Below are 14,963 nucleotides of genomic sequence, written 5' to 3' on the forward strand. Positions count from 1 at the left end.
CTGGGCCAAATGGTGCTCTTTGGGTATAGATTCTGTGGCCAAGAGTTTGGAGGAGATTACTTGTCGAAAGCACCAGAACTACAGACACTAAGTTACTCTTTCATATTTCAGAAGCAAAATTCATCTCTTGCCCAACTGTCCCCAGCGTCCCTCAAAGGGACCTCTGTGTCCTGGCTCGTAGAAGGCAGAGTCATCAAAAATCACTAATGATCAGAGACCAGAGAGGAATGCGGCCATTCTTCACAGAACAGGGGGAAGAGGCGGCAGCTACCTTATGAAATCTTGACCTGGGGGAGGGTCTTCCAAACCCACCTTGCTGCATGTGGAATCTGGCCCTGACCTCAAATGCGAAAGCACCCCCCACTCACCTGTCCACCGGTCCCTCCATCCCTCGGGCAGTCTGCTCCCGGGTCCTCAGCAGGTCCCCCGGCTGCGGCTGCGGCTGCGGCTGCGGCTGCGGCTCGGTGCTGACGGCCACCCCGTGCGCCTCTTTCAGGTGGCCGAAGTAGACTCTGACGTGGCCGAACACCTTCGCGCAGAATTCGCAGCACACGAGCCTCCTGGGCCGGGAGTCGCCGTGATGCAGCCGCACGTGTGCGCTCAGGCTGCCCGGCCGCACGTAGGCTTTGCGGCAGAGGCGGCAGCTGCAGGGCCGGCTGTCGGCATGCGTGTTGGCGTGCTCGCGGAGGTGCTGCTTGGGCTGGAAGGCGTGCTCGCACACGTGGCAACCGTGCCAAGGCTTCTTGAGGCCGGAGAACCCATTTCTGAAGGTCGAGCCGGGCTTCGGGGAGGGGCCTTCGTCCGGCCTGCAGCCCGGATGCTTGGGGGCCAGGGAGTGATTGAACGACGCGTGCCCCCGGCTGCTGGGCGCGGGGGGCTGTAACGTGGCCGCGGGCGACGCCAGGGGAGCCAGGGCCGGCAGGACCAGGACAGGTTTGGGCATGATGCTACGGTATTTTTTCACAACCCCAGGTTTTTGGTCCCTGGACTCTTGGGGATCGGCTTTGGCTCTTTCTTTGCCATCTTTACACTTACTAATGACACATTTCCTCCTTTTACCCTGAAATGTCAGAAGTTCATCCGGGACCTTCCGTTTTCTTCCTCTTCTTTTGGCTGCCCCGCCGTTCGGTTTTGTTTTGTGGTTGAGGTCGGCTTTGGTGGCCGGACAGTAGGCCCTGTCGCAGGGGCTCTGCCTTGATGCCTGTGGGGCAGGTCCCCTGTCGGCCACCTGGGGGGCCGAACAGAAGCCTTCCAGGACGGATGAGGTCTTATCACCGGCTGCCCTGAGCCCAGGGAGAGAAACATCCTCAAGGTTCACAGCTGCACCGCCTTTGTAAACTTGCGACGCCCTCGTTCTTGAGTAGGGCAGGATGGGCACTTTACCTCCGGGGATGGAAGAGACCACCTGAACCGCGTTTCCAGTAACGCCTGGCGACAAATGGCTCGCCGCTCTGGCAAGGTCGACCTGTTCTCTAAGTTCTCCCCTGGAAACAGTAGGCTTCCTGGAGGGCTTCTTGCCTGCAACGCCTGCTCTCCCTGAACTCTTCGGGAGGCCCCGCTCGGCAGAGGGCTCCTCCGGTGTGGACAGCGCTGGGGCGGCGGGAGGGTCCCGACCTCCGTGGTCGCTGGTCCCTGGGGGCCCAGGGTCTCCATGGCCACCCCCATTGGTCAGCGAGGCCGGGGCCTGGCCGGGTGCCAGCGCCGGCTTGGGTTGGCTGGGCTTGTGCGGGGCCTCGGGATGTTCAGGCAGGGGAGGGGCTGCTTGGGTTTGGGCGGGAGCTTGGCTACAGCCCCTGTCAGAGGAGCTGAACCCCGGTTTCTTTCTGGCTCCTTTGCTATGTCCTGGGCGTTGGTACCGGGGGATGGGCAGCTTCAGGTTCTTGGGCAGAGGCAGTCTGGGTTTCTGGAGTGGCTGAGCCGAGGCGACGTGTGGCAGAGCGACGAGAGAGAAGGTCCCTTCCTGGCCGGCCACCTGCATCAGCGCGTAATTCTGGGGGGGCATCCCCAGGGCCTTCGAGCCGAGGGAGGGGCCTGGATGCGCGTGGTCAGAGAGGGAGGGCGCCGGGCCCGGGAGCACTCTGGGCGCCAGGACTTGGGGCGCAAGTTTTGGAGCGATGGTTCTAAACTGACTCTTACCCTGCAGACCCTTCCCACCCTGAATCGTTCCAGGAGGGCTGTTTGATTCACCTGCAAGGACAATGCAGTATAAAAAGTCACGCTGGTGTCACATAAGCATCTTACCATTCCCTCTGCCTGGAAGCATCCCTAGAGCCAGCCCTGCCCTTGGCGGCAAACCCCGTGTTCCTCAAGACCCAGCCTGAAGGTCAGCTCCTGCCCACCTTCCCAGGGACTGATGACTGTCCTCCACGGTTCCACGGCCCCAGTGATAACATTCACCACTTTCCACAGTAATTTATCTGTTTATGCATCTCTACGACTAAACACAGAGCTTCCTGAGAGCTGGGGCTGCCCCCTCCTTGTATTCCACAAGTCCTTCCTCTCCACTGGCCTAATTCCGCCAGGGCGACCCCACCCCTCCCCCGAGCTCCCGGGCTGCATGCCCTGTGGCATGTTCTGCCGTGTACTCTATTTCTTTCATATAAATGTCTTGCTTTCCCTATTAAGCTCTGTGAGCGTGAAGCCCGTATTGGATCTGCCTTGCTATTTCCCACTGTATCTTTGGTATGAAAACAAATGTTTCTTGTATCAAACTTCTTTTTCACTCAATTTCAGGATACACAGTTTGACCCACTGGCAGCACAATTGGTTCTGCACAGTGGATGAATTCCAGCCTGAATGCTGGCTTGGTGGCTGTTTTCCCGTGTGACTTGTGGATTTCTTCTCACACCTTCCAAACTGTTTATGTGTGCTTTTGCAATTACATCACCAGGATTAAAAAAGCTGACGTGACACCTTACAAACATGTTGGAAGAAAAACAAAAAGACACACAGTGATAAGATACAGAGACAACATAAAAAATACATGAATCACACAAAAAGCCCCTTCCAGGACACCAAGAGGAACAATTTTAACTGACAGACTAACACTTCATATTCCTGAGATTTATTAGGCTGACGGAAGAGCAGTGATTACTGCTCTGAGGAACAATTAAGGAAACATTTCGATGCTTCTAAGGGCGGATTCATTGATTTTTATCCCCTGGGGCCTCAAGCTCGTAAGGCCTGGCTGCAGAAGAGCTTCCCATTTCTAAGTACCTCATATTAGTCAAGCTTCACTTCAACTCGTGTTTACCAGGTACCTACACTGTTCTAGACATTGGATATGGCAGGCCCATGATTCCTCCTCTGAAACCACTGCGGCCAGATGTATTTTGGAATTTACACTTTCAAATTTTAGAAAAGTAGTAAGATGCTCACACCAAATGTTTCATAACACCCAGCAGAGCCTGCAGAATACCCCTAGTTAAACCTAGGACCACTTCTGTAGTAAAACATGAGTATTCACAAGGGGGAAAAAAAATGAAGATTTTTGAAGTGTCCTATTTCACTTCAGGCTTTGCCTCTGAATGAGTTTTGGTACCCAACGTTTGATAACATTTGCTGTTTTCAGAGCCTGTTAGATTTTGGAGTCATAGGAAGAGGATTGAAGAACTATTTCTTTAGGGGCCACCAAGGATATAAAGATGAATGGATACAATTTCTGCCTTAGGTAGCTGGCAATCTGGTAAAGCAGACAAATAAACATTAAAAAAAAAAAAATCAACCTTGATTTTCATGTCTACAGTTAGTGAACTGGCAATTTTAGCAGAAAATTGATTTTTTCAGCAAAAATGACACTCCGCAAGTAAACAAATAAGTAGCACAGTAGGAATAAGGTTGAAATATATACTGACTGACCAACTTATTTTGGTAGCTTACATTAGAGGAAGAAGGAAAAAGACTCGTGTTACGGTCTGGGGAAATCAGACAAGGATAATTATGTAATCTGTTGTTTTCCTTTTTGGCTTTGCTACCATGAAGTTCATGGGTAAACTGACTGGTCGGTCACCTCACAACAGTCACCCAAGTTGATATGCTACATTTGCTTCATCTTCCTGCATAATTTAATTCATTTTTTACTTCTATTTTCACAGCCTTTAAATTTAAACGTCTTTCATGTTAAGCCTCATCTCATCTTTTTGGAAGAAGTACTGACGTAAGTTGTAAATATTGATAAATATACTAAATCAGAACTGGTAAAAGTTTGCAGAGAGCTTAAAATTATTGAAAGCTTTTGGTTGCCTAGGGACAAGGCTTATTAAATAATTCCACTAACAATCACAATGGTCTTTGCATCTACACAACCTATCAGGGGTGAGGGAGGGAAAAAAGAAGAAACATTGGGTGGTTTCTGTCGAGGCCATACTCCTAAGTGATTAAGCACACAATATTTATAGCGAGAAGGGCTGGAAGAAAGGCTATGCTGGCCTTAATTAGCCTCAAGTCCTCTTGAAATAGTATGTGACAAATATGCATCGCAGCACAAGACACGTCACTTGTCTTGCTCAAGTCTGTGCAGTCGGCTCGCAGGGGCCTCCAGGGCCTGGTGCCCTCGGCTCCTGGGAGCGCTCTGACCCGCACCGCCTCCAGGCACGCCAACCGCCCCCCACCCCCACCCCGTGGCTGGTCCTCGCCTGCGCTCTCACTGCCCTGACTGCTTCCCTAGGTGACCCCGGTACTTGCTGCAGCATTCCCTTCAAGTTTTGTTCAAACGGCCCCTTCGTGATGAACTCTTCCCCGAGCGCCTCAGTAACCTGTACCCCATTCTGAGCTCCCTGCCCCCCCTTCCTGTTTTAATTTTCTCCCGCACACGTGCTCACGGACTTCATTATGGTACGCAGCCCCCCCCCCCCAATGGAGTGAATTCCTCGAGGGAGGGGAGTTTATCTGCCTCTTCAGGGCCTGGAACAGGGTTAGGCATCGGCTCAGAAATCTGATAATTATTTGCTGAATTTGTAAGTGGTATTTGTGATAAAGTGACCAGTGGCTGAAAGCAAAAAAAAAAGATCATAACTTAAAAGCAAACTTGAACAATGTCAAATTACTTTGGAAATTTGCCCACTGCCAGCATAAGGAAATGGGTTTGCACCATGATTTAAAAACAAACAAACAAATGAAAAACCAAACCAAACAACAACAAAACCTTTTAAGATAAAGGGGAGAGGTGAGGCCAACGGACGAACCACCTGAGGAACTAACAGGAGAGACAGTAAGTGATGCTGTTGGGATGCGAACCCCACAAATAGTGACAGAAACAAGCAAGCTCTGGAGAAGACATCGCTTTAAAGAAAACAGACATGAGAGGAGGGAAAAAGAAGGGGATTAGAGTGAAGAGAGGAGGAACAGCTAGAAACAGAAAACCGACCCTCCGAGGCAGAGAATGGCAAGGTCAGCACGAAGGGGAGCAGAAATAACACAGAATAGAAGATGCAGCGGAAGCAACAGCTGGTGGTCAAGGCCACGTCAGAGTCCCCGAAGACCTCAGCTGGGAAGGGGCTTCCTAGGTTTTATGACCAAGTGTAAGAAAGCAACCTTCTGACAGTTAAGGTTTCCAGCAATGAAACCAACTATCTTTATTGAGCCATTGCAAAGGGGAGGGAGGGAGCGGATTATGACACGTGTAAAGTGGATGTGCTTCAGCGGACCTTCAAGAGTTCCTCCATCACAGTGGAAATGAAATCGCACAGGAAGAGCAATGGCAGGCGGAAGAAAAGGAGGCCGGCCGTGGTCCAGCAGCGCAGGAAGCTCTTTAGGGTAACCAGCTGTCCCGGCAACAGAGGACGCTGATCGGTGAGCAGCCTGGTGGCCTGAGACCACAGAGCCCTGGGCGAGAGGTATGGGGCCTGCCACACAGAATCATCCTCCTCAAGTTCCCTGCAATTCAGAGAAGTGGGTGCTGGCGTAGAAAAGTGTATCAACTGGCTTCATGATCACTAATCACAAGCTAACCACGAGAAATCTGGGGGGTGAAAAGACGAGGCCTTGCACAGTAAACTAACTTACTCATGCCTGCCCGGATCTGTTGGGAATTACATACAAGGGTGGGGTCTTCACGAAGGTGGTGCTGAGTCCCACCTCCCAGAATCATTAATGATGCAGTGATAGGGAATGAAACGATGCATCAGAAGAAAAGCAAGGCAGGAGAAAGACGGCGAGGCCACAAAAATAGAAGGCAACCCCCCCCCCCCCCAGGAATTACTAAAACGTCCAGCAACAGGGTACTAATACAATATTCATCCAACCATACAATGGAATACTATGCCGCAGTGGAAAAGAAGAATGAGTTAGACTGATATGGAATACTCTCCAAGATGTGAGGTTTATCGTATGCTATCACTTGGATTTAAAAAAAAAAGCAGTGAGAAACACACACAAATCTATTCCTGTATATACACAGAATATCTCTCAAAGGAAACCAAAGAAACTGGTCTTAGTGTGGCCTTCGGGGTGGAGCCACCGGGGGAAGTACAGGTCGGGATGAGATGAATGCGTATTTTCCACTGAATGCTCTCTGGGCCTGGCACACAGGAGGTACTGACAAATATTTTTTGAATGAATAAAAGGAAAATGAAAGTTTCCCTTTTGGATCCGTTTTGCAAAGGGGTATCCGTGGGGATATTTGTGATGGGTAAGTGTGCGTCCGTACGTAAATGACTGTGTCCAGATGACACCTTGAGAGCCTCTCGGGTTTTTACTTTCCTTGCCTACTTAATGGTAAGAATTGCTAATGATAAGGGAAGTAATCGAATCGTCTGACAGGGAGTGCATCACTACACACCAAGGTTCAGCCCTGGGAAGCTTCAGAGCTCATTACCTCCGAAGGACAACCGAAGTCCTGAGAACTGTTCCTCCCAACATTTGGCTCTTTAAAATAGAACAAGGCAGTTTGCAATAAAGGTCAGTTATGCTATAATAACTACAGGGTTTTTCTTTTTTTTTCTTTTTAAAGAGGTTTGAACAATAGGAGTGTTTAGAGAAACTGCAAATGCCATTAAGTTTTTTAAAACACTGCGATGTCTGATCGTGGGAAGTCTTTCTTGGCCATGTAGCTGCAACAGTGGTTTATTCCACGACACATTTACAAGGCCTCTCCCAGATGGTGTGATCTAAACCACGTCACCTACTAAATCACAGATTTCATAGAACTGTGCACTAAATGGTAAGTCGAAATTTCCACTGACATTCATCATTTCTGGAAATCCTGCGGAATTACCCATAACACAGTTAGAGAGACCCACAGGACTCTCAGGCACTAAACATGGACTTTTATTAACTGAAAACATAAAAGGCTCACTCAGTAAAATTAATTTTTGCACAGTTCTACAATGCAAATACTTAGTATTAGGATTTTAAATGTGGACTGTTTTTAATATGTTAAGCATATTAAACAATTATTTTGAAGAGTGACATTTACAGTTGGTGAGAATTTGATCTGACTGTGGATTAAAGGAAAACGAGGAGGTAATGAGTCCTTATTATGGTCTAGAATCTGTGCTGGTCTCTTAATTGAATCCTTATGCAAACTCTGCAAATAAACATTATTGTCCCCTTTTACAGATGAGGCAAAAAGAGGCTTGAGGAAGTTAATTACATGCCAAAATCCACACAACTCAGGTCCGTCCCATTCCAAGGTGAAGCAATGACCTCCCTTCCTCTCCTTCATCCTCCCCTCAAAAGGGGGAAAATTCTTTACAAAATTGCCCTAATTAGCTCCAAAATATAATATTATCTCTGAATTTTAAGGAGAAAAAAAAGAAAATTTGAAATAGCAATGGCTTGTCATATCTCCAAACTTCAATTACCATTAAATGATTCTTTCCAACAGCCCACTTATTAGAGAAGTGATGAAAAGGTAATAGTCACCTGAAGGTAAAAGCAGATATTCAAAGTTGAGTTTCCCACTTCCCATCCACAGGGTTCTGACAGATCCAGAAAGGCGGCCAGGTATCTGTCTGGAGAAAGCACCCTGTGCGTCCCCCTCCATCTCCTCCAGAGCACGGGGCTGGTGCGTGTCGGCTGCCCTCCCAGGCAGCGGAGGGAAGCCGAGGGCCCAGTGGCACCACGCGCCCTCATCTGAGCCAGCCCCATCAGGCTGCTCCACAACGTGGCCCCGCACACAGTGTTAAGAGACAGGAACACGGGGCAGACGACTGTCCAAGAGCTGCAAGCAGCTCACTTCCTGATTTCCACCGGCAGAACCAAGGCCCGCGGTGTTGCTTCTGAACAAGGTTCTTCCCACCCGACCCTTGGCTGGTTCGGGCACGGTTCCCCCTCATTCCATCTGTGGGGGCCCGAGGGCCCGCGGCTAAGCCGGGGCGGAGAGCAGGTGGAGAGAGAGGGCCCCTGCTCTTGGCGCAGCCCCTGGCTCCAGGATCAGAGCGAAAGTGTTGCCAAGTCTTGGCCACAAAAGAGCCAAAACTTTTAGGACTTGTTTAGGTTTTAAGTTTATTAAACTGAAAAACCCTATCTTCAATTTCATTGGTTGGCATCCCTGTTCTCCCTCCCACTTGGCTTTCCAATAATAAGTTCCAGTTGGGGTTCAAACTGTTTCCCAGGATGGTCTCTGGTTAAAACAAGCATGGTAAAACCCCGGAGAAATCTGAGATGAAAGAAATGCCTCAGAACACAAGGGAGCTCAACTTAATTTTGTTGAAAAACCTGCAAACACGTGGAGCCATCGCCCAGCCGTTCCCCCGCATGTCCCGGCTCTGCGGCGCCATCTACAGGGCTGTACTGAGTGCTGGCGGGAGAGATGGCAGCGTAGAGCGTGCTGGCAACACAGGCACATGGGTGCTTTGTCTCCAAGGACTCGGGATGCCAAGCATTACTCTAGTCCACACGCCTACAGCACTCAGCCCGCCTAGAGTCATTCTACTAGGAGCCCAAGTTCAGGAAATCCGACGCTGTACAAAGGAAGCAAGCATATTCCCAATTTATGTGTCAGGTACTGTGCAAAATACTTCGCATGCATTATCTCCCTTAATCCCCACAATGCGCTGAGTTAGGAATTACTGTTATGTGCATTTTACAGACAAAGATTTTGCAGCCAGTGGGTAACAGGCTGGAACTCAAGCCTTGGCCCACGTGACTCCAAAGGCTCTTCCCAGCTCTACCTGCTGCCTGGAAGCTATTACGTGTGGTGACAGTCACCATCACAGTCTCTAGTGGTAAGATCATGGGTTTGGGGGTTCAGATAGATGTGGGTTCAAATCCTGTCTCTGTCCTGTGGTTTGGGAGAGTTACTCTCTCAGCCTGAATGTTCCCATTTATGAAATGGGAATAATAGTATCTGGTCGCTGTCAGGATTAAATGAAGAAAGTACCCATTAAACGTGCCAGGGTAGTGCTTACCACATGTTAGATTCTCAGCAGTTTCCTACCTTCTCTTGCCAAGAAGTATGAAGCTCCTGACATTTATTTTTGGTGGGAGGAAAAAACGCACAAATCTTGACCGTGAATCATACGGCAGCAGCACTGAACCCTTAAACGGGTATTTCTTTTTTGAGAGGTAAATCAAGGAAAGCGGGAAGAAATAACTATTACTTGTGAATGATGCGCCCCATAAACCTGTAAAGCACTTCTCTCTGGCCTCTCTCTGACAGCTCACCTATTACATCTGATCCAGCCTATCAGGCTCTCTTTTCCCTGCCCCGCCCCCCAATTTTTGCATCCAGTTGACAAAGTGCTAATCAGATGAACAGTTCTAGTGAATAGGAGTGAACATACGTGCATTGTAAAGAGCTGTTTTCTGGGGACACCCTCCTCTGCTTTTGTTTATATTGAGTACTGATGCTAACTGCTGTTGTTCTCCAGCTTAGCAGGGGACAAAACTCCCCTAGTGGCCCTTCAGGGGATGGGGGTAAGCCCAGGTCTCAGGGGTCCTGGGAGGGACGGGGTCTAGAGTGGGACTAGCGACTCTGGCCACATCTCAGGAGGACGGTGAGAGCAGTGGCCACGGGGTTTCTCAATTCGGAAGAGAAAATACGGGGACTCTCAGAGGGTGGGGCAGGGCAACCAGAACTTTGACAGCACTTGTAGATTTCAGTATGCTGCGGGCGGGGAAATCATTAAGAGGTAAGTTTAAGATAGCTTGTTTACAGAAAAGAAAAGTCTGCCATCCAAAGAGGGTCTGTAGCCCATAAACTTGAACAAATTAGATATGTGAATATGTCATGAAGCATGGAGAAACAAGCATTCTTTACGAACAAATTTAAAAGCTGGTTACCTAAAACATTAACGGCAATAAAAGAAAAAAAAATTACACAATGTGGTTTTTGTTAAATTCAAGTAGCTAATTATTCTTTTTGGGTCATATAATTAATGTCCCAAATGAAAATTTAAAAAGCACTACATTTAAAATACATTTTAATAATGCTCAATTTCAGTGAATTTCTCCTTCATTTTAATTAAGCCCCCTGTATCAGTCCTCATTTCTGGGAGGAACTATTTTTAATTTCAAGTGCTTCTGATGAAAAACAGTTGAAAACTATGAAATATTCTTATTTTTAATGCATTGAGAAAGATGAAGTTATTTATCTTTTTGGCAAAAAAAAAAAAAAAAAAAAAAACCAAAAAAACCCTGTAATATGAGCAAGATTTTATTCACTATTACAAAGCAGTCAACTTGGTATCTTTACCCAAATCTAAGAATGACTGAGTAGCACCAGAATTTAACTAAGAGCTAATGATCTATGAGGAACGCAAAGCAAGACAGAGGGATGCTTTATTAAGCCCATCCTCCCGTTATTCTTTTTGCTGTTAATATTGCTAGGATTGTGAATGTTCAGTTGAGTCACACAGCTGAAACTGGGAAGGCCTTGCTAACTGGACCGCATCAAGGTGAAAGCAGCAAATCACGTCGTTTGACGCTCTAACTCCCATATAAAAAATACCTGTGCATGCTGTCTTTCCAGGAGATTCCGACTTCTTCTGAGTCAGCTGTTTGTCAACAGGACTGGTGAGCAGGGAAACACCTCCTGCAAAAGGGCTTTAGTGAGCTACATAAACGTCTCAGGGCAAGAAATCTTCCACCACCGAGTTAAAAATGGACCCCTTCTGTTTACACCTTATATTTCAATATCAGTTGGAACAGTTACATATCTGGGATGCCAGTTGGTGAAGAAAACCTTTTCCTTAGTGGGATGAACAGAAAGACAAGGTTTCAACATCAGAACATGCAGTCAGTTGGAACAACTAAACTAGGACAGTGCAGAAAGTTCTTACTTTTGGTCAAAATACCATGATTATGAAACTAAAGTGGTAAAGATCACAATGTTTCAACAGCAGGATAGTTAAAAGCAAGGGACTGGAATCACAAAGGTATTCTTATTTTTATACCATAATTTCAAAAGTAGATTTGCTGTATATATGTATATATATAGAACAGACATTTTTAAAGAATGTGCAAACTGCATTTTAAAAAATGAAATAACAGTTCCACTGCTTTATGGTAGAGTTTTACAGATGTTTTATCTTCACTTCTGATTTATCTTCAACTCACACTGATTTAGGACATTTTTTTTTTTTTTTTTGCTGCAAGTCTTTCTATACCTCAGCTTTTATGTCAAATAGTTCATGATTTGTAAGTACAAATGTACAGCACCACGTATTTCTTTGTTATGTGGATAATTATTCCCTAAAACTCCTGCTTGCTAAATCTTTACTGTTCCTCATTTCTTCAATCAAGGTACATCTTACCTTAACACAGAGAGACCACCTATGATACTGACACTTGGAAGAAAATAAAGAGAAAGAAAAGGAAGCACCAGGCACTACTGGCACCGAGGTCCTGGGTTTGTGGTAGTTATTCCCATGGAGCTGACCAGTCTGGCCCTCCGTGAGCTAACCCTCATATACTGTACAGATTCTGAGGTACAAAACCACGAAGGCCTCAGAGTGTGAAAGCTGTGGGACCAATCTGGACTCCTTTCCTTTTGAATTCTGCCCAGCTTCTCCTCCATCAATATCTTTATTGTTCTTTGGATGACAACTACAGACCTGGCTGAAGGAAACATTTGCTCTCGTCCACAGGTTAGGAACGTGTAAGAGTTAACTCCCCATTTTCTCCGAGGGGATGGAGTGATGACACAGTCCACCTGCGTTCTCTTTTCCCCGAGGCTCTGCACATTCATAGGTGTGTGTGCTTAGGTAAATACTCCTGGTCCTGGAGTTGGCTTCCTGCCTGATCATCCCTGGATACTCCCAGCATGCCGTGCGTCTTTGCACAGTGCTTACCCCGCCTGGTTCCCCTACTTCCCCTGTGCTTTCCACTCCCACTGCCTGCTGCTTGGTGCTGGAGAAATCCAACCACTGTGAACACTGGACAACATCAGAAATGTCAGGTTTCCAGTCTGAGACTGCAGACTGATTCCACAGCCAGTTTCTTGTCCTAGCAGACTCCCTTCAGTCCCTCGCTGGGACCAGCCCAGGTTTCTCCCACTGCTCGTCTGAGGCCCCGCCCCTCTGCCCCACCCTACCCTTCCCCCATGGCTCTCTCTCTTGTCAGTGATTTTTGGCACTGACCTTGCAATTAACTGAGTATTTGTGCCTTCCCTCCCCACCCCCAAATTCACATATTGAAATGCTAACCTCCAGTGTAATGGTATTAGGAGTTAATTAGGTCACGAGGGTGGAGCCCTCATGAGTGGGATTGGTGCCCTTATAAGAGGGACCCCAGAGACTTCTCTTCCTCTCTCTCTGCTACAGGAGGGTACACTGAGAAGATGGCAGCCTGCCACCCAGAAGAGGGCTCTCACCAGAACCTGACCACGCTGGCACCTGATCTTGGACTTTCAGCCTCTAGAACTTGAGAAATAAATTTCTGTTGTTTGGAAGCCACTTGGTCCATGGTACTTCGTTATAGCAGCTTCAAGTGACTGACACCTCGTGCGGAAGAGAGAGGTCACTGCCCCTGCTTCCTACTTCTAAACTCTCCTCTTTAATTATACAACACAAATATGGTTACTTTTTCCTGGGGTGGGGGTCAGGAGGGCGAGGCCCTATTGCTCTAAATATACACCATATGCCTGGAGTCCTGAAACACGAAAGGTGAGAAGATGTGTATCTCAGAATCAGGAAATGGGGTGTTCCCAACGCTGTGCTGCACCCACACTTGTCTCCAGGCCCCTCTGCTGCCTCCGGGCTCCTACACCATCAGCGAGCCCGGCGTTCAGGAGGCCTTCCCGACCATCCCACCTGAAGGCAGTGCTCCGCCCAAGGCGCTCAACTCTTTTCTTTAATTGTCCTTCACAGCGCTTATGTTTATAATGAGATTATATCACCTGTCTCCTCCCACTAGAATGTAAGCTCCAAGAAAGCAGGGGCTGGCTTTGTTCACTGCCAGGACCTCGGTCCCTAGTCCCTGTCTGGTACGTGGCCATCACACAATACGTTATTCACTAAATGAGTGACCTGATGGCTCTCAGCTGTACTGTCTTGCTTTCTCCTGTGCTTTTGCTGGACAAGAAACTATACAAACAAAACCAACAACCATAAGTAATCCTTGGGCTTTCTCTCCTCTTCAAGCTACTACCCTATCTCCTTCCTTTTCTTTGTGAGAAAATTTACCATAGGTAGAGTATATGCTCCCCGTTTCTACTTATTAACTCTATCCTTCCTCACCCTAAACCCTTAAACCCCCTTGTGAAGGACTGAAATGTCCCTCCGTCAAGAGTCAGATTTGGTGCTTAAGCTCTGATCTCACTTCATCCTCCACCCGCTCTTGAGAGTAACATCTCTGGGCCACAGATGCAGGAACTGAATGTTCCTGGCAAGGTCACAAGCTGGTAGGTGAGAGAGGGGTTTGAACCCACTCTGGCCCCAAAGCTGCTCTCCTTCCGTTCCAACACACTGAACTTAAGGAAGGGGTTTGGCGATGGCTCTGTTTATATTGTCGGTCTCCTCCAGCGGCTGTGAGTGCCACACCATCCATCTCTACGCTGGGAAAATAAAGATCCTTTTGACTAACCTTTTCCAATCAGAGTGTAACCATCAGGAGAGAGAGCGCGCGCTTCCTTTTTCTAACAGGAGTCTACAGCATGGTTACTGGAGACTTACAGGAAATTTAAGATTTTAAGGAAATTAACACAGAGGGAGTCCCTTCACAATGCCCTAGTGCTTAAAAGCCAGTCTTCTTCCATGGTGGCCTTCCTCTTCTTCTTCTTTTCTTCTTTTTTTAAAAATTTTTATTGAAATACAGTTTATTTACAATGTTGTGTTAGTTTCAGGTGTACAGCAAAGTGATTCAGTTATATGTATACATGTATATCTATTCTCTTTTAGATTCTTTTCCATTATAGGTTATTATAAGATATTGAGTAGAGTTCCCTGTGCTATACAGTAGGTCCTTGTTGGTTATCTGTTTTATATATAGTAGTGTGTATATTTTAATCCCAAACTCCATGGTGGCCTTTTATAGAGCTTCTGATGAACAAACCCTCCAGGCTTATGTCAAAATGTAACTTTTTTAAAGCATCAATTACACAATCAATTTAATAACACTTTTAGGTACCGACTTAAAGAGGTTTTTTATGATGAGCAAAAATGACAGGAAAAACATCATTACTAAGGTCTTTTATAATTTCAGTTATAATATAAACTTCCTAGATTTTTTTCAAATCCTATTGCACTTGCTTCCAAAACTGAGGTCAATGAAGAACATTAGGACTGAATGAAAAAGTCTGAAAATGCTGAAAGAATTTCTAAATTCCTCATGTGGTAAGTCCCGCCCCTTTAGTCAACTTGACAGAGCATCTGAGAATTTTCCTTTTTTGGGTGGTGAGGGGGAAGCTCCTCGGGGGAAACAAGACGAGTTGCATTCCATGCAAGAAGGAGAACAGAGGCCTGGCTTTGGTCCTTTCACTTACTGCTGGAGTGAGCCTGCGTGAGATCATCATCTTTCCTGGCCTTAATTTTCTCTTTTTACCAAGGGAGGATTAGACTAGAGCATGGTTTCTCAAAGTATGG

The 14,963-nt window shown here is 47.0% G+C and overlaps 1 protein-coding gene across 26 annotated transcripts in view; it reads right to left on the minus strand.

Moving 5' to 3' along the window:
• Positions 1-14,963, minus strand: part of ZNF438 (zinc finger protein 438) — a 215,847-nt gene that overhangs the window by 42,664 nt on the left and 158,220 nt on the right. For 14 of the 26 annotated variants that reach the window (XM_061177852.1, XM_061177817.1, XM_061177762.1 and 11 more), the window contains 2 exons: positions 10,892-10,975; positions 369-2,187 (listed from right to left, as the gene is read on the minus strand). In XM_061177852.1, the coding sequence (XP_061033835.1) occupies positions 369-2,187; positions 10,892-10,975 (1,903 nt within the window). Of the gene's footprint in view, positions 1-368; positions 2,188-10,891; positions 10,977-14,963 lie in introns of those variants that run through there. The other 12 variants (XR_009698873.1, XR_009698876.1, XR_009698877.1 and 9 more) reach the window with 3 other exon arrangements.

The sequence above is a fragment of the Eubalaena glacialis genome, chromosome 2 (genome assembly GCF_028564815.1).
Source record: "Eubalaena glacialis isolate mEubGla1 chromosome 2, mEubGla1.1.hap2.+ XY, whole genome shotgun sequence".
In the NCBI taxonomy this organism is placed as follows: Eukaryota; Metazoa; Chordata; class Mammalia; order Artiodactyla; family Balaenidae; genus Eubalaena; species Eubalaena glacialis.